This window comes from Phoenix dactylifera, unplaced genomic scaffold (genome assembly GCF_009389715.1).
Source record: "Phoenix dactylifera cultivar Barhee BC4 unplaced genomic scaffold, palm_55x_up_171113_PBpolish2nd_filt_p 000089F, whole genome shotgun sequence".
Lineage (NCBI taxonomy): Eukaryota > Viridiplantae > Streptophyta > Magnoliopsida > Arecales > Arecaceae > Phoenix > Phoenix dactylifera.
Window position 1 is genome coordinate 1,346,174 of NW_024067678.1, and position 23,370 is coordinate 1,369,543.

Sequence of the window (23,370 nt, forward strand, 5' to 3'; positions counted from 1 at the left end):
AACTTGCCATGTGGTCGACCCAAAAGATGTGCAGAGAGTTCTTTGTATTTCAAACTCCCTACAGCTGGTAATAACTTGGCCATACTGCTAAGTGTTTCCTAACAAATGCGATACCTGAGCAAAAAGATGTGCACTATCTTTTTGTCCCCATTATGCCTCCTATTTTCTGAGAATTGTGTCTGACTTAGGCATTAGAGAGTTCCTTGTCGAATATGGTTCGATGGGTAAACTTTTTTGTTTTGGTTATTTTAGATTGAAACTAGCGTTGGAGTGCTGCCCAAAGCCGTTCTTCTGTCGTTCAATGCCACGTGGGTGTTCAACATCGGGATCACCGCCGATCGAGCATAATAGTCCACCAGAGCATTGCTGTGGAGGCGTACAACGATCCCATCCGATCTCTCCAATCCAGACGCCAGACGAGTCAGGATCTATAACATCCCCCACCAACTCGGTGCTTGGGTTGGATTGGTTCTCAATAGCAACAGATTGGTGCTAAGAAAAAGGTCATGATCCTATCTTTGGAAGTTTGATCGATCAAGCGGATGACACACAACCGTCTAGCAGGACGCAACCCTAGAGTTCGATGGCCCTTTATAGAGTTCTTGGAGGGCTCCTTAGCAAAAGCCACAGCCTGATCTACTGGTCACCACCGAGCAATTTTGTCTGCTCATGCAGCATGTTCAGATGCTGATTGTCATTGTCTAGAACCTACAGCAGATGATCACCAACTAGCAGCAGCAACCGTAGTTGTAGCAATCGCCACAGCAAACTCATAAACTAGAAGATCAGGAGGCCTAGTGCAGCCGAGTTGCCATTCCTATCCTTGAAGTCTAGGATGGGCCCGACATAGTCACTATTCTTGCCCATGAAGCATAGGGTGAGGGAGGCGACGTCAGTCTTCGAGTTCCTAGTCTTGGGAGGGATAAATGCTAAGACATTCATCCCACCATCATTTGGAGAGGATCTTCAGAAGGGGGGTCGACTTTGACCATAGACTCAAGGAGATGGATCGACGTCTCAAGGCCTTAAAAGGCCGTATTGCCGAGCTCAAGATGAAGTTGACTTCACAATCGACCCTCCATTCTTGACGAAGATCATGGACGAACCTTGTCTTCCTAAGTTCAAGATGCCCTATTTGGAGATTTACAATGGGACTAACGACCCCCTAGATCACCTGAAAAGTTTTAGAGCCCTCATTATGCTCCAAGGGGCCCACCAATGTAGTGCTTTGTTGAGCCTTCTAGCTACTCTTCGAAAGGCAACTCAATTGTGATACACTAAGTTGTACCCAAACTCAACCTATTCTTTTAAACAATTTGGTTGACTATTCGTGTCACGCCCCGAACCCATCACCCAGGTCCGGCACGCGACCGGCCGCATGAGCCCTAGAGCGGTGCCCTAAAGATCATGCAAGGCCTAAAAGGTACAACATTCACATATATGCCAAAACCAAAGATTGATGTAATTCAATCAAATCCAGCTACAATGTACTGATTTATTACATAATTTCAAATGTCCATAAATAAAAGATAAATTGACTTCTAACTATCTAGCAGTCTGACTCCAGATCGTGCTCACTTCTTGTCCCATCCGACAGATTCTACGAATCCAGTGCCTCTGAAAAAAAATAGAAGTGTAGTATGAGCTTTTCCAGCCCAGTAAGAATCCCAACAGCCACACACAACAAAATCATAAAATAATCAAGTATCAAAATATATATAGCATTTCATCATTTCAAAAGCTCAACAAACAACAAATATATGTAATCAGTACATATACACAAATCCTTTGATGTTTTCACATTATGTGATCCATTCCCATATTACTCAAATTCCAAAGTTTTCAAACTTTTCATTTCTGGCGTTGGACTAACCAAGATCATGTCCCAGTCCAAGACTGCACAAATCCCACGCATAAGCTCGTGGCAGCTATCCCACACGTAAGCCCGTGGAGGCTATCCCACGCATCAGCTCGTGGCCGCTATCCTACGCATAAGCTCGTAGAGGCTATCCCACGCGTAAGCCCGTGGAGGCTATCCCACGCATCAGCTCGTGGCCGCTATCCGTAAGCCCGTGGAGGCTATCCCACGCATCAGCTCGTGGCCGCTATCCGTAAGCCCGTGGAGGCTATCCCACGCGTAAGCCCGTGGAGGCTATCCCACGCATCAGCTCGTGGCCGCTATCCGTAAGCCCGTGGAGGCTATCCCACGTATCAGCTCGTGGCCGCTATCCGTAAGCCCGTGGAGGCTATCCCACGCGTAAGCCCGTGGAGGCTATCCCACACATCAGCTCGTGGCCGCTATCCGTAAGCCCGTGGAGGCTATCCCACGCGTAAGCCCGTGGAGGCTATCCCACGCCTCAGCTCGTGGCCGCTATCCGTAAGCCCGTAGAGGCTATCCCACGCATCAGCTCGTGGCCGCTATCTCATGACAAGGTTAGTCCAACCCATATTACATGTCTAGTTTTACATGTTCAATCACATTCCCATCACATCACATATTTTCATAAATTTTCAAAAATATGTTATTTCTTCCCAAATGAATTTATCTCAATATATTCATTAAAACAACATGCACGCCTCATAGGTGCCGCATCAACACATAAACAATAACAACATAATAATGAAAATATGTTGATAAACATTCATCTCATATGTGTCATATCAGCTCACAAGCAATAACAACACAACCGTAAAATAAATCCAACGATAAATCAATATATGCATAGAAGTGCTCAGATGTAGGGATTCTTACAGAAATTGTCGACTGACTCAAACACGGTCCGAATCACAACCTACGCGCTGGGGTGCTGAGTCCCCTGATCAAAACCTCCTGGCACCGCTGTCTCCTCCCCTACAGCATCAATTACAAATCACAAACTAAATCATTTAATATTAAAATATTCTGAACTATAATTCTCATCTGTTATGGGGTCCATCATCAGGTCTCCAAACCTCTCAATCCTTCCAGATCTAGGGCAGTCGGGGTGGCCCGACTCCCACTCCGTACCACCGGCCTGTGTTGTCGCCAGTCGGGGCCGCTGCCATGCCGGCGACGATGGCCGGTCTCGGTGAAAAGACCAAAAGAAAGGAAGAAAATCCTTCATGGTTGGGAGTACATCTCCCTCCTTCTATTTACTTGGGTCCAAGGGTAATAGCCATGGTGGCTGTGCCCTTTTCCTTCCCCAACCCAACACACCTCGGCCACTACTGGCCGGACCATCGCCGGCCGCCCCTGCTGCAGTCGCCGGCGATGGTGGCTAGCCAAGAGAAAGAGAGAAGAAGAGGTCTCCTCTTCTTCTTCTTTTTTCTTCTTCTTCTTCTTCTTCTTCTTCTTCTTTCTTTCTTTCTTTCTTTCTTTCTTCCCTCCCCTCCATCATCAACAGATGAACCACCGAGGTGGTGGCTCAGCCTCTCTCCCCCACACCTGACGACAACCCAAGCTGCCTTCCCCCCGACCGCTGTCGTCGCCGCCGGTGGCCAACCCACGCGGAGGGAGAGGAGGAAGGGACGGGATCACGAGGAGGAAGGCCTCGGATCCGCCATCCCCCATCTCCAATCAAAGCCCTAGAACCTTACTCCAAATCTCCTCTATCTCGACCACCCCACCGCCATGGACCTCGGCCAATCCCGGTGGCCGGCGGTGGCGAAATCCAAAAGAAAGGGGCCGAAACAGGGGTACCCTGTTTCGGATCCCTCTTCGACGGCTTCACCGGCCAAATCTCCAATCCAACACATCCCTAACCCTAGCAAAGGAAGTACAAAAGGGCGAGCTATGCTTACCTCAGCCCGACGGAGCTCCGGCGACCTTTCCGGCGAGAGATGGTGGAAGAATCCGTGAGCAACTCGGATCAACGCGCACGGCCCGAGATCTCTTCACCCGTGGGAATCTCTTTCGAAGGAGAGTGGCCTTCCTTCGCGGCCGGCCGGATCTCGGTGTTCGGTCTCCCCTCCAGCGTCCGTTCTCCTCCGGCGATCAACCCTAGCGCCGCCGTCCTCACCCCTCTACAATCCCCCCTCGTCCACGATCGTGCCCTAGGCACGATCGTAATAAGTGGATGGGCCCGGTCTTTTCGGGCCGGTCCGTCCGCCTCTTTTTTTTTTTTTTGTGGGTTTTCACATTCTCCCCTCCTAAAAAAAAAATTTCGTCCGCGAAATTAATGTACCTGGAATACCAAAAAGTTGAGGATGTTTGGCTTTTATTTCTTCTTCGAGCTCCCAAGTGGCCTCTCTTTCGGAGTGGTTGCTCCATTGCACCTTTACATAAGGAATGGTCCGACGTCGCAACACTTGATCCTTTCTATCCACAATCCGTACCGGGTACTCGTCATAAGTCAGATCCTCATGCAGACTTATAGGCTCAAAATCTACCACATGGTTCGGGTCCGGAATATATTTCCTCAGCATTGAAACATGGAATACATTATGTACACCTGATAAAGCTGGTGGTAGGGCCAAACGATATGCCACTTCTCCAACTCTGTCCAAGATCTCGAACGGACCAACAAACCTAGGGCTCAATTTGCCACGAATTCCGAACCTCATCACACCTTTAGTAGGAGATACTCTCAAGAAAACATGATCGCCAACCTGAAACTCCAGTTCCCTTCTCCTATTATCAGCATAACTCTTTTGTCTACTCTGAGCTATAAGGAGTCGTTCTCTGATCACCTGTATCTTATCCACAGTTTGTTGTACTATCTCTGGGCCCAATACTTTTCTTTCTCCCACATCATCCCAACAAATTGGAGATCGGCATTTCCTACCATACAATGCCTCAAAAGGAGCCATCTGAATGCTGGCTTGATAACTATTGTTGTAGGCAAATTCAACCAGCGACAAATGACTATCCCAAGCACCACCCAAATCCATGACACAAGCCCTTAACATATCCTCCAATATCTGAATAGTGCGCTCCGACTGTCCATCAGTTTGTGGATGAAAAGCTGTACTGAAGTCCAGTCTTGTACCAAGAGCTTTATGAAGGCTCTTCCAAAATTGTGACACAAATCTAGTATCTCTGTCAGACACAATTGAAACTGGAATCCCGTGCAGCCTCACAATTTGCTCTATGTACATACTTGCCAATTTCTCCAAAGAAAAACCAACTCTAAAAGGCAAGAAATGTGCTGACTTGGTCAGTCGGTCAACAATCACCCACACTGCATCATTACCCCGAGGAGTCTTAGGCAAAGCAGTCACAAAATCCATGGTGATATGTTCCCACTTCCACTGAGGAATGAGAAGAGACTGTAGTGGTCCAGCAGGCCTCTGATGCTCAGCTTTCACTTGCTGACACACTAAGCACTGTGCAACATATTGAGCTATATCTCGCTTCATGCCACTCCACCAAAAATTTTCCTTCAAGTCCCGGTACATTTTAGTACCTCCTGGGTGCACTGTATAAGCTGAGTTATGGGCCTCATCAAGAATCTCTTTCTTCATTTCTGGTACGTTTGGCACACATACCCTGCTCCCGAATCTTAAAGAGCCATCTTCATGCACCCGGAATTCTGACTGCACACCTGACTCTACTGTTTCTCTGATCTTCTGTAACTCTGGATCCTCTCTCTGAGACATCCTGATCTTTTCAATCAGAGTAGGTTGCACTGTGAGGGTAGCCAAATGTATCTTAGGATCATGTAGCCGTATCTCAATCCCTGATCTCTCCAAATCTAATACAATATGCTTCTGTGTAGTGATCAATGCTGCCAGTCCACTTGAGGATTTTCTGCTCAAAGCATCAGCCACTACATTTGCTTTCCCTGGATGGTAACTAATAGTCAGGTCATAATCTTTCAGTAGTTCTAGCCATCTCCTTTGCCTCAAATTCAACTCTTTCTGTGTGAAGATATACTTCAAACTTTTATGGTCTGTGAAAACCTCACAGTGTTCCCCATACAAATAATGCCTCCATATCTTCAGAGCAAAAACTACCGCTGCCAATTCCAAATCATGTGTAGGGTAATTCTGTTCATATGACTTTAACTGTCTAGAGGCATAAGCTATCACCTTCCCATTCTGCATCAGAACGCATCCTAGTCCTTTACGAGATGCATCACTGTATATGGTGAAGCCTTCTGTTCCAGATGGAATAGCTAGCACTGGGGCTGTCACCAGACGCTTTTTCAGTTCTTGAAAACTCTGTTCACAGTCATCTGTCCATTCAAACTTTACTCGCTTCTGAGTCAAGCGACTTAGAGGCATGGCAATACGGGAGAACCCCTCAACAAATCTTCTGTAATATCCAGCCAATCCCAAGAAGCTGCGCACTTCAGTTACATTGGTAGGTCTACACCACCCAACCACTGCCTCCACTTTCATTGGATCAACAGAGACACCTTCTTTGGAGATCACATGCCTAAGAAAAGAAATACTATCCAACCAGAACTCACACTTTGATAGCTTTGCATACAACTTCTTTTCTCTAAGAATTTGCAATACTACCCTTAGATGTTCTTCATGTTCCTGTGAGCTCTTTGAATACACCAAAATATCATCAATGAACACCACTACAAACTGATCCAAATAAGGTTTAAATATCCGATTCATAAGATCCATGAAGGCAGCCGGTGCATTTGTCAAACCAAAAGGCATGACCAAAAATTCATAATGCCCGTATCTGGTCCTGAAAGCTGTCTTGGGTACATCCTCTGCCTTTATTTTCAATTGGTGATAGCCAGAACGAAGATCAATCTTCGAGAAAACCTGAGCCCCTTGCAACTGATCAAACAAATCATCAATTCTTGGTAGTGGGTATTTATTCCGTACTGTCACCCTGTTTAATTCTCGGTAGTCTATGCAGAGTCGGAGGCTACCGTCTTTCTTTTTCACAAATAATACAGGAGCGCCCCAAGGGGATACACTAGGCCTGATAAAACCCTTATCCAGTAACTCCTGTAGTTGTTCCTTCAGCTCTTTCAATTCAGCTGGAGCCATTCGATATGGAGCCTTTGAAATTGGATCAGTGCCAGGAATCAAGTCGATGGAGAATTCAATCTCCCTATCAGGGGGTAATTCTGGCAATTCATCTGGAAACACATCTGGAAATTCTGCCACTACAGGGATATTCTCTAACTTGGGCTCCTCTTTCTGGGTATCTAACACAGCAGCTAAGAATCCTTCACAACCTTTTGCGAGAAGCTTCTTAGCCTGTAAAGCTGAGATTAATTTCATTTGATGAGGTGATTTGCTACCCACCAACACAAACACTGGCTGACCAGGGATCTGAAACTTGATCGTTTTCTCAAAACAATCAACAGTAGCATGGTATGCTGCCAACCAGTCCATTCCAAGAATCAAATCAAAGTCATTCATCTCTAAGACCAACAAGTCTGCATTCATTTTCCTGTCCTCAACGCCCAATATACAGTTCTTGCAAACTGAATTAACTAATATAACATCTCCACTTGGCGTTGAGACACAAAGATCAAATTCTAATGGCACTGGTGATATTTCAGTATTCTTTCTAACAAAATTGGCCGATATGAATGAGTGGGTAGCACCAGAGTCAAATAAAACATTTGCATCATATGACATTAACCTAATCATGCCTGTCACCACTGAATTAGAAGCCTTGGCATCCTGCTCTGTGAGTGCATAGACCCGACCCTGGGTCCTAGGCCTCTGTTGCCCTCCCTCTTGTTGTTGTCCCTCCTGAGGTGCTCGATTTCCAGGGGCTCTCTGAGAAGACTGAGGTGCCTGTCGCCTCTGCTGTTCCTTCCCACTAGGACAAACAACAGCCTTATGCCCTTCCTGACCACAAGAAAAACATGGCCCTCCAATCCAGTGCAATCTCGCTTAAGATGAGGTCCTCCACAGCGGTAGCACCTAATAGCACCTCGGGCTTGTCCTCTGTCCCTTGTAACAACTTGGTTCGGTCTCTGATCCTTCGACTTGAAAGGTCTACTATTTTGGCTCGGAGAATCAGTAGATCGAAACCTTTTCTTCATATTCTTTTCTCTAGCAGCCTGGGCGTTGTCAAGCCCTTTTTCTATCACTAGGGCTTTGTTAACCACATCTTTGTAACTAGATAGTTCAAAAGCAGCGACTTGTTGTTGAATCCTTCCCCTGAGCCCATTTTCAAATTTCCTTGCTCGATCACTATCCTCTGATATCAAAGTCGGAGCATATCGGGACATCTCTTCAAACTTTGCTGCATACTGAGCAACTGTCATATCACCCTGCTCCAGTCGGTCAAACTCCCTATATTTTTGGAATCGGATACCCTGGGGAAAATACTTCTCATGAAAAACCTTTTTAAATTCTTCCCAAAAGAAGGGAGCATCATCCGGACCAAGCTTTCCTTTCTCCATCTCCCACCAATCAGCTGCCTCACCCTGTAACATGAAGGTGGCAAAAAGAACTTTCTCCTCATCAGGGCACTTCAAGGCTTGAAAGACTTTCTCTATCTGTTTCAGCCAGCTCTCAGCCTCCATCGGGTCAGCCGTACCTTTAAATGCTGGGGGTGCATATCTCTGAAAATCCAATAGACTGACTCGGTGCTCCGGCTGAGCTGTAGTGCCTTGAAACTACTGCTGTTGTTGCTGTTGTTGTTGATACATTGCTTGCTGCTGCTGCAACTGTTGCTGCAAGAACTGTTGCTGTACTTCTACCATCCTCATCATGTCTTCCCTGGCAGCAGCTTGCTGTTGCACCATCATTTGCATCAACTGCGAAGCACTTATCGTCTCCTCAAGCTGAATACTTGGTCCTTCGGATGTCTCAATCTCCGGAGCTCCCATCTCTGGAGTACTACCAGTAGGGTCCATAGTGTGCTCCTGCTGTGGCACACCCCGAGTCGGCGTGGATGAGGTATCTTCCTGCTGTCCAGAGGGTGCCCAAGCCGTGGAGCCATCCGCAAATCGGGTCGGCCTCCTGGCACGCCCCCGACCACGCCCTCGCGCCATATCAACCTACATAATTTTTTCCAGCATCAAGATCATCAGATTAAGAAAATTTCGCATCCTTCATATGCTAATCACACCATTTAATATCTTACGTATTTAGTGATTTTCCCCACTCAGGCTTACTCGAGCCTAATCCCTAGGATTCCTAAACCTTAGGATACCTTAACCTTAAGCTCTGATACCACTCTGTCACGCCCCGAACCCATCATCCAGGTCCGGCACGCGACCGGCCGCATGAGCCCTAGAGCGGTGCCCTAAAGATCATGCAAGGCCTAAAAGGTACAACATTCACATATATGCCAAAACCAAAGATTGATGTAATTCAATCAAATCCAGCTACAATGTACTGATTTATTACATAATTTCAAATGTCCATAAATAAAAGATAAATTGACTTCTAACTATCTAGCAGTCTGACTCCAGATCGTGCTCACTTCTTGTCCCATCCGACAGATTCTACGAATCCAGTGCCTCTGAAAAAAAATAGAAGTGTAGTATGAGCTTTTCCAGCCCAGTAAGAATCCCAACAGCCACACACAACAAAATCATAAAATAATCAAGTATCAAAATATATATAGCATTTCATCATTTCAAAAGCTCAACAAACAACAAATATATGTAATCAGTACATATACACAAATCCTTTGATGTTTTCACATTATGTGATCCATTCCCATATTACTCAAATTCCAAAGTTTTCAAACTTTTCATTTCTGGCGTTGGACTAACCAAGATCATGTCCCAGTCCAAGACTGCACAAATCCCACGCATAAGCTCGTGGCAGCTATCCCACGCGTAAGCCCGTGGAGGCTATCCCACGCATCAGCTCGTGGCCGCTATCCTACGCATAAGCTCGTAGAGGCTATCCCACGCGTAAGCCCGTGGAGGCTATCCCACGCATCAGCTCGTGGCCGCTATCCGTAAGCCCGTGGAGGCTATCCCACGCATCAGCTCGTGGCCGCTATCCGTAAGCCCGTGGAGGCTATCCCACGCGTAAGCCCGTGGAGGCTATCCCACGCATCAGCTCGTGGCCGCTATCCGTAAGCCCGTGGAGGCTATCCCACGCATCAGCTCGTGGCCGCTATCCGTAAGCCCGTGGAGGCTATCCCACGCGTAAGCCCATGGAGGCTATCCCACACATCAGCTCGTGGCCGCTATCCGTAAGCCCGTGGAGGCTATCCCACGCGTAAGCCCGTGGAGGCTATCCCACGCATCAGCTCGTGGCCGCTATCCGTAAGCCCGTAGAGGCTATCCCACGCATCAGCTCGTGGCCGCTATCTCATGACAAGGTTAGTCCAACCCATATTACATGTCTAGTTTTACATGTTCAATCACATTCCCATCACATCACATATTTTCATAAATTTTCAAAAATATGTTATTTCTTCCCAAATGAATTTATCTCAATATATTCATTAAAACAACATGCACGCCTCATAGGTGCCGCATCAACACATAAACAATAACAACATAATAATGAAAATATGTTGATAAACATTCATCTCATATGTGTCATATCAGCTCACAAGCAATAACAACACAACCGTAAAATAAATCCAACGATAAATCAATATATGCATAGAAGTGCTCAGATGTAGGGATTCTTACAGAAATTGTCGACTGACTCAAACACGGTCCGAATCACAACCTACGCGCTGGGGTGCTGAGTCCCCTGATCAAAACCTCCTGGCACCGCTGTCTCCTCCCCTACAGCATCAATTACAAATCACAAACTAAATCATTTAATATTAAAATATTCTGAACTATAATTCTCATCTGTTATGGGGTCCATCATCAGGTCCCCAAACCTCTCAATCCTCCCAGATCTAGGGCAGTCGGGGTGGCCCGACTCCCACTCCGTACCACCGGCCTGTGTCGTCGCCAGCCGGGGCCGCTGCCATGCCGGCGACGATGGCCGGTCTCGGTGAAAAGACCAAAAGAAAGGAAGAAAATCCTTCATGGTTGGGAGTACATCTCCCTCCTTCTATTTACTTGGGTCCAAGGGTAATAGCCATGGTGGCTGTGCCCTTTTCCTTCCCCAACCCAACACACCTCGGCCACTACTGGCCGGACCATCGCCGGCCGCCCCTGCTGCAGTCGCCGGCGATGGTGGCTAGCCAAGAGAAAGAGAGAAGAAGAGGTCTCCTCTTCTTCTTCTTTTTTCTTCTTCTTCTTCTTCTTCTTCTTCTTCTTTCTTTCTTTCTTTCTTTCTTTCTTCCCTCCCCTCCATCATCAACAGATGAACCACCGAGGTGGTGGCTCAGCCTCTCTCCCCCCACACCCGACGACAACCCAAGCTGCCTTCCCCCCGACCGCTGTCGTCGCCGCCGGTGGCCAACCCACGCGGAGGGAGAGGAGGAAGGGACGGGATCACGAGGAGGAAGGCCTCGGATCCGCCATCCCCCATGTCCAATCAAAGCCCTAGAACCCTACTCCAAATCTCCTCTATCTCGACCACCCCACCGCCATGGACCTCGGCCAATCCCGGCGGCCGGCGGTGGCGAAATCCAAAAGAAAGGGGCCGAAACAGGGGTACCCTGTTTCGGATCCCTCTTCGACGGCTTCACCGGCCAAATCTCCAATCCAACACATCCCTAACCCTAGCAAAGGAAGTACAAAAGGGCGAGCTATGCTTACCTCAGCCCGACGGAGCTCCGGCAACCTTTCCGGCGAGAGATGGTGGAAGAATCCGTGAGCAACTCGGATCAACGCGCACGGCCCGAGATCTCTTCACCCGTGGGAATCTCTTTCGAAGGAGAGTGGCCTTCCTTCGCGGCCGGCCGGATCTCGGTGTTCGGTCTCCCCTCCAGCGTCCGTTCTCCTCCGGCGATCAACCCTAGTGCCGCCGTCCTCACCCCTCTACAATCCCCCCTCGTCCACGATCGTGCCCTAGGCACGATCGTAATAAGTGGATGGGCCCGGTCTTTTCGGGCCGGCCCGTCCGCCTCTTTTTTTTTTTTTTTGTGGGTTTTCACAATTCGTGGTGCACTTCATCAGCAGCCATTGACAGAAGAAAGGCTCAGAGTATTTATTCTCCATCAAGCAACAAGATGGAGAGTTCCTTTATGACTACTTCAATCATTGTAATACATCAACTTCGAAAATGTGCAACTTAAATTATTTGGTTGTGATGCTCGCATTGAAGTGGAGGCTGAAGACCTCTCGATTCCTCTTCTCCCTCGAGGAGAGGTTTGCTTGAGCCGAAAAGTAGATAAATGCAGAAGAAGCTATGACAACTCGACGAGAGTCAGACGACAATGAGTCCATAAAGAAGAAGATTAAGCAGGCTTGGAAGGACAATAATGAGCCAGGTTAGAAGTAAAGGATGGGTAATTGAGGTCCCCATCAATTGAGGAGTCCATCTTGATAGTTCGAGAGATACACCCCTCTTAATACACCTTGAATGCATATCCTGATGGAGATTGAGAATCGAAACTATATTAAATGGCCTCGGAAGATGAGGAAAGCTACCAAGTAGGATAAAAGCAAATTCTATAATTTCCATCGAGACTTCAGCCTTGATATCAAAAACTGATGGTAGCTTAAGAATGAGATCAAAGCCCTCATCCTGTGAGGGTACCTCGGGCGCTTCATGGACCACCCGCAAGATGGAACAATACTAGGTGAGAGCTGGCTACTTTTGAGCAGCAAATCAACAATTGATTTGATGTGAACATCATCAACACTATCTTAGGTGGTCTAGCAGCAGGTGGTATGAGATTATCTATGCGAAGGAACTAAACACGCTCTTCCCAAGCAAGAAGCTCTAATCCAAAGAGGTAGAGGATGGACGAGTTAATTTTCTTCTCAGATGCTGATATAGAGGGCGTGCAAACTTTGCATGATGATGCCATTATAGTTTTCTTGACTGTCACTATTTATAATATAAAATATATTTTAATGGATAATGGAAGCTCCACAGATGTATTATTTTATGAGGCTTTTTGTAAGATGAATCTGCCTACTAATCAATTAAAAAGGATAAATACTATTTCAATCAGACTTCAAGTTCCTCTTAGCGAAGCAGACCCAAGCAAGATAGTGCAGATCGGAGCCAATATCGATGCAACTACCAAAGCCCAATTGGTGGATTTTCTCCAGACCAATGTTGATGTCTTCACCTAGTTAGCCTATGATATACTAGATATAAGCTCTGATGTGATTGTCATAGGTTGATCATGGGCTCAGCATTCAGACTAGTTCGACAGAAGAAAAGGAGTTTCGCTCCTGAGGGCCAACAAGCCATTGATGAGGAGGTGGACGAAAGTCATAAAGAATGACAAAAGAAAAGAATCTAACGATCATTCACCAAGCATTGGGAACGGGTTGGGTCAGGATAAGCTGAAATCTATACAAAATCTCTGCACAAAAGTTTGGGATAGAATGTCTTAGACCCATTTTTAGAGTTTCCTCATAAAGAAAGAACTAATTCTTTTTCGATGACATCTCTCAATCAGAAGGGCCAGATAACTCCAAGATGAAGTCCTAAGGGATGTGGCACTTGGAGTGAATCCTCTCTAAGTTGACGTCCCCTAATATGCTCTTTTCAGTATGGGGCAAAATCGACCGCCAAATAAGGTCTTTCTGAGCCTCCGAAGGCTCAATTAAACAAGCGTTAAGCGATAAGCTTATCGTCCGATGACCTATCCACCATCAACCTGACACTTCTCTCGAACAAAAAATAAAAGAGAGGAAAAACAAGCAGAACTAGGAGAAGGGATTATGATAGAGAACCCTCGTAAAAGATAAAGTAGAGGGAGGATTTCAGAGGTACAATGCTGGTTCTCAAGATGACTGATTGTAGAAGCTTTGAAGTGAGGATGAAACATAGACCACATGCATTGTATAGAGCCTTTGGTGGCCCAGATGATGCGACCATTACAACCATTGGTCCGATCTTCACCACGTGTCGATCGGACGTTTGACTTCGAATCGTCGCCAAGATTGTTATTGATAAAGCATCCAATTGTCGCCCCTGCCACTTATGATGTCACTTTAGGAATGGCAGCATACCATAAATGCAGTCTCCCAAAGGCTTTTGAAGCTAACAAGATAGCCCTGAATGATGAACTCCCTAACTCGTCTTAATTGATTAGTTTTGCCCAAGGAAAGGTACTTCCTTCACCTAAGTCGGTTAGGTCATCTCGATCTCAAAAGTAGGGGGCAAGTGATACACCTTGGAGCCGACTTATGTCGATAAGATGAACCTATCAAGAAAAGCTCGCCACTTAGCCATGGACTGACCATTCAAAGTTTGCCACATGGTCAACCAAAGGATGTGTGGAGAGTTCTCTATATTTCAAACTCTTCCCACAGTTGGCAACAGCTCCGCTATTTTGCTAACTGTTTTCTAATGAACGAGGTATCCGAGCAAATGCTGAAGAGACATAGGCGAGATTCACGGGCAAGATATGCGGTTGGTTGCCTTATCAATCAGCATATAGCCCCAAACTAGTTGACGATGGGCTCTAACCCTTATCTATATATTGCGTTCCTGGGGTCCTTTAGGTAATTTCTTTTTTGACTCTCTTGTATTGTTTCTTTACCCTTCTCAGACCTCCTCTTATTTTTTGAGAGTTATGTCTGACTTAGGTATTGGAGGGTCCCTACTGCACTCCCTCCACTAGAAGAACTTATTTTTTTTATTGTTTTAGGTCGGAGCTAGCATCGGAGCGTTGCCTGAATCCATTTCTCCGCCGTCTAACCTTGACCCGTGGGTGCTCAACATTGGGATCACCGCCGATCGAGCGCAACAATTCACTGGAGTATCATAGTGGAGATATGCACCATTTGATTTCTCTGATCTGGATAGCAGATAACTTAGGATCTCCAGCGACCCCCACCAACTTGGCACCTGGGTCAGACCGGTCCTAGCGACAACAATTTCTAAATGGATTACATCAAAAAGAACTAAAGAAGGGATTTTAAATTTTTTTTATCGTACCAACCTTAATGGTGGTTGTTGCTCGCTAGCTTAATATCAAAGAAAACAAGCTTGCATCAGTTGCATAAAAATGGCAGAGGAAAAAAAAATAAATTTAGAGTTCAGATCGAGAGACCTTGAGATCCATACACCTTGTGAAAACAGGATAAACTATTTTTTTATGAAGATTTTCCATTTAGGGATCTGTAAACCACTTATAAGAGAAGCAGGGTTTGCATGTATATGCAAACCAGGACTGATGATCATCAAATTTTTGGGCCTATTGCTCCAAGTGCAGTGGCTCAATTAGCTTCAAATTTTCATGAGTATTCTGATGATATTACTTTGCACAAGATCATAGAAGGTTGTGTGTGTGCCAGAGGGAGAGATAGAGAATTAGAGATAGATAGATAGATAGAGAGAGAGAGAGAGAGAGAGAGAGAGAGAGAGAGAGTAGGAGGAGAATGTTTGCCATATTTTGTGATAAGATCTAGTCGTTTGGGAGACTCTGTAATACTCCAGAATCCATGTTTCTGATAAGAAGCCCCATGTCTAGCAGTAGAACAAAGTCGATCTGTGTCATTCTATGTTCCTCTGTTATGCATAAGCATTCTATCATTTATCTTCTTTAGGTTCAATATACCACCCACGTTGCCTTCTAAATTTATCACAGCTTAATAATAGCAATTACAAATTTGGAAGGAGATAATCTAGGTTTAGAATTCATGGCAGCAATTTCATCCTTCTGAAACCCTTTTCCTTTTTAATCATGCAAACTAGCAAAGACTTGCACGGAGAAGGCAGAAAAATAATACACAGTTTGATGTGCAAATGCACATTCCTCATTCATCCCTTTACCCCCTTTTAGGTCTGTAATCTCATAAGACTTTCTGCCTGAAACACATCTTAAAAAGAAAGAGAACATAACTGAAACCACAATGCCTCCACACCCATATTCAAAAACCAAGTTACAGAGCCTGTCCTGTTATAATTATTAGTCAACAAAGCAAAGGAGAATAAACAGTACCCACTCTTCATACCAAAACTTAGAAAGACATACACCCCAATGTAAAGACCAGTTTAGAGAGCCTCTTCTATTGAAGTTTATTTCTCAACAAACCATACCATATAAGCACTCCACATTCTACTTGCAGAAACAAGGTATCACATTCCCCTATCAGCAGACAAAGGAAACATCAACATTATCATCACTGCAGTACAGACCGGGCTGCTGCGTGAATCCTTGCTTGGCCAGCATCTTGCGAGCCCTCATAACGAGTTCCTGATTCGAGATTTCACCATCAGCCTCTGCAAGAATTGTCTGAATAGCATGGCTGAGAGCTCCATAAGCTCCACTCGGGCTATTCGCATCCGCTGATGTCTGGTCTGTCTGGCAACCACTGATCAGAATCCCATTATCGGGAAGTCCCCGCTTATTCGCTCCTGCATAAACTTCTTGAGTGCTGTAGACCTCGGTCGTCATTGCTGGCTTCACATAGTCTTCATTATTCTCCTCCAGCTTATGCTTCAGAAAGTCCTGTGCCAGGTTGCCAACCATGCTCATGAATCCACCGCCTTCGCCGGCTTGCCCCTTTTGGAGCTTGTTCATGATGACCTTCATGAACTTCTTCACCTTAGGGCTTGCATCCTCGCCAAAGACATCAAACAGGGTTGGCCTAAGGTTCCCCACATCAATGTCTTGCTTGCCTGTCTTCTGCTTCAGGATCTCAATCAATGTGGAGAGAGGGAGGGAGCGGTTCTTTATGCGACCATGCTCACTATACTGTCTGTCCTCATCATCCTCGGCTTCATGGTGGCGGTGGTGGTGATGGCCTTCATGAGGGATGTGGATACCACGGGACTCGAAGGCCTCATGGACTTGTTGTTTCAAGAAGCCCTTGAAGCTAAAGCCAGAATCAGAACTTTCTTCCTCTTTTCTGGTGCTCTCTCCTATTTGCTCCTTTGATTCATCAATCAGGCCACCGCTGTGGCAGGAATCCGACACAATGGTGATCCGGCAGCCCTCCGGGACTTTGTCAACAAACTCTCTGAAATCATCATCTGCACAAACAAAGAAACATATACATTCTATTGCTACAAGAATAACAACCAAGTCCTTCTCCAATCTAACTGGCTCGTTCAGATTCGGGTGCATAATTCCCAAATCCTTTGAAATGAATTAGATCTAGTGTTGGAAGCATAAGATAATTTATTTTCATCGATTTGTCTAATTTATTATTGATGTTTCTTTTCCCAATTTCTGCAAAGTTCGTTGACAAAATACCATAGATTCATCAAGACATGCGAGTCAAATCATACATAAATATTTTGATAGAAGGTAAGAAGGGAAAGATGGAGAGATTTATCATGTTGAGAATTTAACCAAATAAATTTTTAGGTAGAATTCCTAATCCTTTTTTTTTTCTTTCACATTGTACCAAAATTGTGATCCAATGAATTGATCCATATCACAAGTAGCACTTTCTCATGATTTAGCAAGTTAGCTAATTATTATGTTACAGCAACCCTAATCCAAGATCGGAATCCGATGCGTCTACGATCTCGTAAGCAATAAAACACTTCGACCACGAAGTGGAGAACAAGGTAAAAAGATATAGTGGAAGAAAATTAGATGGATGGGACGGACCGGTGATGAGGTTCATGTCGCAGGGGACGATGCACTCGTCGTAGCCGGTGTCGTCGTCGTCGCCGGTCTCGGCAGGGAGGCGGGTGCCGTGGCCGCTGTAGTGGAAGAAGAGGAAGTCGCCCGGGCGGGCGGAGGCGACGAGCTGGGCGACGGCGCGGCGGATGTTGGCTCCCGTGGGCTGGGGGTAGGACTCGTCGGTGTCGATGAGGACGGCGATGTCCTCCTCCGCGAAGCCGTAGCGATCCACCAGGCAGCGATGCATCCGCCGCACGTCGTTGATGCAACCCTTCAACTCCGCCTTCGTCCCCGGGTAGTTGCACCCCACCAGCAAAGCCTTCTTCCCCATCTCCGCAATCCGATCTCGATCCGATCTCCTTCTCTGCCTTTTTCTTTCTTGTGTTTGCTTTTGGACTTGATGATGACGACGACGTTTGGGTCGGATGGATTTGATAACCGAGGATATGATTTATTTGACTCTACGGCGATGGTGCGTGATCGCGTTGCATCTTTTGCTTTCTCTACACCTGATCACTTTGGATCCTTTTGCTTTCTGTACGCAGTACACCTCACCACTTTCCCATCTTTGTTTTTGTGCGGCTACTCGTGTCAACGATTTCCTAGAAAAATGTTTTGTTTTTATTGTGGGTGGTTCGACCTCACTCCATGGACGGCACCTTGGGGGTTATCGGGCCGGGCGAAATGGGCCGGACCGGGCCAGAACTCTGATTGACTTCGGTCCATCTTCACATCTGCTTATGTTACGACTTGGCCTCGGGTTTTCGCAAATTCTTGGAAAGGTAAAGGTGATAAAAGCCAAGTTGTCTATTGGATTGAACACAAACTGAGTTAACCTGAGCTCTGGACCGGGCTAGGCTTGGGCTTGATCTGAGGCTGTATGTGTGTACACATACGAGGAGCCAAGCCTCCAAATCAACCTCTAAAAAAAAAAAATCAAAAGCCTTAGCAATTTAGAATGGAAGAAAAGAGTTGAAGAAGTGAACAACATCTCCTTCTAGCGCAACATTAGCCAACCAATCAGTTGGTTGGTTGGCTTCAAACATATGGGCCACCATGGCAACCTGTAAATCTCTCTTCTGCTGCCGTTTAAGGACAGGAACACCCACTCTTAGACAATATACGGTGGCTGGTGAGGAAGTATGATGCCTTTCAGATCGTACACGTATACCGAGAGATGAACATAGATGTTGACTGGGTCGCCTCCTATGCCGCATAGCATTTTGCGCCTCCTATGCCGCATAGCATTTTGGGAATTTTTTTGGACTTAGAGTTTTACTTTTTTTTTTTTCCACTGAGTCATCTTCACTTTCTTGATACTTCTATCTGTGCTCAAGTAAAATTAGTGTGAGCAGCCGATATACTAAAAAAAAAAAAGGCCAGTAATATAATTTGGGTTAGAAGATTTGGAACCGCTGATCCGTTGGATGACAACAGGCTGAGAATTTTATCCATATCCGTAGTGCCTTATAAACGTATATAAGTCCTTCCCAAGCCCTTACAGGTTCACCATAAATAGAAGAGCAATAAGGCATAGACCTTGAGACAGCATGGGTTGGCTTTCCCTTGTAATGAATCTTGCTTCCGTACTTGAGTTACTCATTGAACCATCAAAGTTATCTCCTCGAAAGGATGGAGGATGTCCGAGTAATAGAATGGGAGGAAGGGTTCCCATCGTACTCAATTATTAGTACATTCCATTCTAATGTTTCCATATATAGGTAGCCTTTCTAGCATACCAAAATTAAGCAAAGGAAAAAAAGACCCAAAAAAACAGGGGTGTAACGGCTAGTTTCTAGTGAGAGAAGCTCTGGGGAAAACTTTCCTCCGAGGTGTTAATGGCTAGCTTTCGCCAGTGAGAAACTCGGCGAGGTCGTCGCCGGTCAAGGCGAAGGGGTGCTCTGGCATCGCGGGGGCCGGCCAGCTTAAAATCCCGAGGGGCAAGTGGGTACCTAGCTGGGGGCGAGCGACATGGTCTCTGCGGACTGCTCGGCGTTTCCAGGGAAGCCTCCATCTCTTAATCTTTGTCTTCTTCCTTGCAAGGCGGCAACTCCACCAATGGATCGGAAGGGGAAGCAGCCGGCAGGGACAACTACGGAGGGAGCGGCGAGAGGCAACGGTAAGGGTGACGGGCATGGGGAAAGCTCCGGCGCTTGGTCGAGGCCGAGGCCATGGGTGACTCAATGGCCCATGGCCGCGGAGGTGGAGCGGCTGAGCCGTTGTTTCCCAGAAGCTTTAGTTCTTCCGGAGGAGCCGATTGAGGTAGCTTGGCTGGAGTGGGAAGGGCGGGCGGCGGTAGTCCGAAGCTTCGGCTGCCGTGTCCCAGCAGAATGGGTGGCCAAGGATGTCGCTGCTTGGACAAAGTTGAAGGAGGTGGTGGCCGTCCCGCTCGAGAACGACTATCTCGCCTTGAGGTTCCGGTTGACGGAGGACTGGGATCGGGCCCAGAGAGAGGGCCCGTGGGTGGTGGTGGGGCAGCTTCTCGCCATGAGCCCATGGGTCCCGGACTTCGAGCCCGAGAAGGAAGCTATGCAGATGGAGATGGTGCGGATCCGCTTGCCTCGTCTGCCACCGGAGTACTGGCTAACGTCGACCATCCTCCACATCGTGGCTCGGGCGGGCGGGCCGGCCGATTGCAGTGGACGGCGTCACCGAGCAACGGCAGGCAATGGGGTTCGCCCGGGTGAAGGTGGCACCACCAAACCCTTGCTACCGGGCATGTTGATCCAGGGAAAGGCGAAGGTGCGATGGTAGCCCTTCGTCTTCGAAAATGTGTCGGCCCTCTGCCCCCATTGTGGGCGGATGGGTCATTAGGTGGCGGCATGCCGTTTTCCGGCGACTACGCATGCCGAGGAGGGTTTGCCTTCGATGGAGGTGGACCCGGGGGCGGGCCTGCTCAGCCGCCTCCGGGTGTTAGGGAGGAGGCCCAAGGACCGATCTATGACCCTTGGATGGTGGCGACACGGTGGAGACTCCCGTGGGAGAACCAACTGCAGCGGTCGAGGGAGACGACCGGGCCTCAATCGGGGCCTAGGTCGTCCTCGACTCGGCCGCCATCTCCGATGGCTCGCCCAACCACGTCGGTGTCCCCGGCGGACACCGACGGTTGGCAAAAGCCAGCGAAGGTTGCGCACCGTCGGTCGCCGCTGGCTGATGGGGGGACGGGCAGCATCCGGAAACCCCCTTCGGCCCTCTCTAGGTCGACTCGGCCGACGAGCCAGCGGGTGGCTTGGCCGAGTCAGGGGACTCGGGGCCGAGTTGGTGAGTCAGCCCGGTCCCAGTGCGGGCTGACCCAGGGCCCAGCCGGGCGGGCAAGGCCTGAGCCCAAACTCAGAAGCGGCCCAGGCCGCCTACGGGCCTCGGCCCGCTAGGGGGCCCAGGGCAAGGTGCCCAGCCGGCCCATGCGACACTAGTGTTGGGCCAGCGGGCCTCAAATGGGCCGGCCTAGCATGCCCGAGCCCACAGGGTTGGGCGCCGGGGACGTGGGCCGGCGGGTTCGGCCCAAGGCGGGCGCGCCCCGCGCTCAGGGTGCGTGGGCCCAGATTGTGCTGGGCCCGTGCGAAGACGCGCACAGCCAGGGGAGATGGCTGCGCCGCGTGATGAGGGCCCGCGAGCCTAGGGTCACCAGGCCCAGCTCGCAGTGGATCCTTTGTCCCAGATTTCGACGGGCCCACATGCCCAGTCAGCTTCGGGCCTGGGGAGTTAGGCCGACCCAGAACTGTAGGCCCAGAGTGAGGTGCAGCAGGGCCTTTTCAGTATAGCCCACCCTATTAGAGGCTTGATTTGGAGCTGGGGTCCCCCATGCCCGTTGGCCAGGCCCTTCTCACGTCGGGCGTGATGAGCAAGCCGCAGCCATGGGACGCGCATGAGGGCATCGGGAGAGGCCCAGATGGGGTCTTCTGGTTCGGTCCTCCGCCCCCGACCGCAGGTGAGCGGGTGGAGGCTGCCCTTGGTGGGAGCGAGGCCGGGGGCCACCCCGTGTCGCTTACAGAGGGGAGTCTGGTCGAGCCACTGACGCTAGGAGGGGGTATAGACCACCCAACTGCCATGAAGCGAGTTAGGGCGGTAGTCATGCAGGTCGTATCCACTGCAGGTGATGATGATGAGCAGGGGGGCCTAGGCAGCGAGCTTGAGGTGGCCCCTATGACCCAGGGGGAGGATGAATCTGAGGTCGACTATGTGGACTGTGATCCATGAGGATCTTAGCCTGAAATTGTAGGAGAGTGGCCAAGCCGTCCTTCATGTCCTCCTTTAAGCGGTTAGTGCAGGTCCATTGTCCGGAGATCTGTTTCCTTAGTGAAACTCGATTATCTAGTGAGGGGCTCATACAGCTGAGGCGGCGCCTAGGAGAGGGACTGAGAGATATATGCAGTCGATTCCCAGGAGCTGTTGGGAGGTATCCTGGTCTTGTCGAGGCGAGGGGTGGCGACTTTTGATGTCTTCCACAACTGCCCCCAATAGGTAGTTATGATCGTGTCAGAACCTGATGCTGCTCCGTGGATGCTGTGTAGTGTGTATGCGAGCACGGATTACAGGGTTAGGAGAGTCCTCTGGCAGGAGATCACCAATCTTTCCGCTCAGGGTGTTCCGCCAGTGGTAGTTGGTGATTTCAATTATATCATGAGTACGTGTGATAAGAGGGGAGGTGCAGCCTTCATAGACAGAGTGGATAGCAGGGAGTTTCGCAATTTTGTGTCGCAAAACAGCCTGGTAGACTTAGGTTTCTCCGGACCATAGTTTACTTAGTGCAACAATCAGCTTGACAATGCTGGGGTTTGGGAGCGACTAGACAGGGCCTTTGCATCCCCGGACTAGATCCTTCGATTTCCTACCTGCCGAGTTAGCCCTTTACCTCGGATTGCTTCGGACCACTGTCCTCTGCTGATTTCCATATTATCGGGACCTAGTTATCATAGCCCATTCTGCTTTGAGAAGGTTTGGCTATCGTACCCCCAGTCTTGGGATATTGTCCGCGATGCATGGCGCGTCCCGGTGCATGGGGATGCAATGCGACGGGTTTCGCGCAAACTAGAGCTGACCAAGAGGCGTGTTCGTCGTTGGAACCACGAGGTTGTGGGCAATATCTTCCGGAGAGTAAAGGGGATAGAGATTGCGATCGCTGAGTTGCAAAGGATGGAAGATCTAGAAGGTGCACTCTTGGTGGATGACATGATTGACTTTCGGGGGCTTCTAGCGACTCACCACTCACTACTACGGCAGCACGAGATTTTCTTGCGATAGAAATCCCGGGTTTAGTGGATAAGTGAGGGTAACCATAATACTAGGTTCTTCCACCGGACTACGATTATCCGGAGATAGCAGAGCACGATCCACTCATTACGAGATGGGTCTAGCCATCGGGTGGAAGGCGAGCCTACCATCAGACAGGTCTTGCTTGACTTCTTCCATGCCAGATGGACAGAGGATGAGGACTTCGATGATGGAGACCACCTCCCGAGGATGGATGCGGGTATTGATGATGATGAGAACGCAACCCTGATCTGGCCGGTGTCGACATGGGAGGTATAGGAGACAGTCTAGGCTCTAGTAGTAGACAAGGCATCGGAACCTGATGGTTTTCCCCCGTTCTTTTTACTCAGGCGGTGATGCCGGAGGATTGGAAGGCCACCTTCATCATGCTCATACTGAAGCGTCAGGAGGCAGCAGAGCCCTGTCATTTCAGGCCCATTAGTTCATGCACAACCCTATACAAGGTTGTGGCAAGAATAATGGTGGGCAGGATGAAGCCCCTATTGCCTGGCATCATTAGCCAGGAGCAGAGGGCATTTGTAGCTGGCAGAAATATTTTCCATAATGTTATGTTGGCCCAGGAGATGATGTGGGATCTTCAGCGAGCATCGAAGCGACGAAGCTTGATA

General features: G+C 48.2%; 1 protein-coding gene across 1 annotated transcript; it reads right to left on the reverse strand.

Moving 5' to 3' along the window:
- Positions 1-15,753: 15,753 nt before the first annotated feature.
- Positions 15,754-18,021, reverse strand: LOC103713537 (metacaspase-5-like). Its single transcript, XM_008800502.4, has 2 exons — positions 17,477-18,021; positions 15,754-16,890 (listed from the first exon to the last, which is right to left on the reverse strand). The coding sequence occupies exons 1-2, from the start codon at positions 17,820-17,822 to the stop codon at positions 16,007-16,009; spliced, it is 1,230 nt and encodes a 409-aa protein (XP_008798724.1). The 5' UTR covers positions 17,823-18,021; the 3' UTR covers positions 15,754-16,006.
- Positions 18,022-23,370: the final 5,349 nt, after the last annotated feature.

Excerpts from the sequence above, each read along its gene's own strand:
- LOC103713537 (XM_008800502.4), bottom strand. The coding sequence starts at position 17,822 with ATGGGGAAGAAGGCTTTGCTGGTGGGGTGCAACTACCCGGGGACGAAG. Across the intron at positions 16,891-17,476 it reads CGACATGAACCTCATCACCG|ATGATGATTTCAGAGAGTTT; the intron begins GTCCGTCCCATC and ends TTGTTTGTGCAG.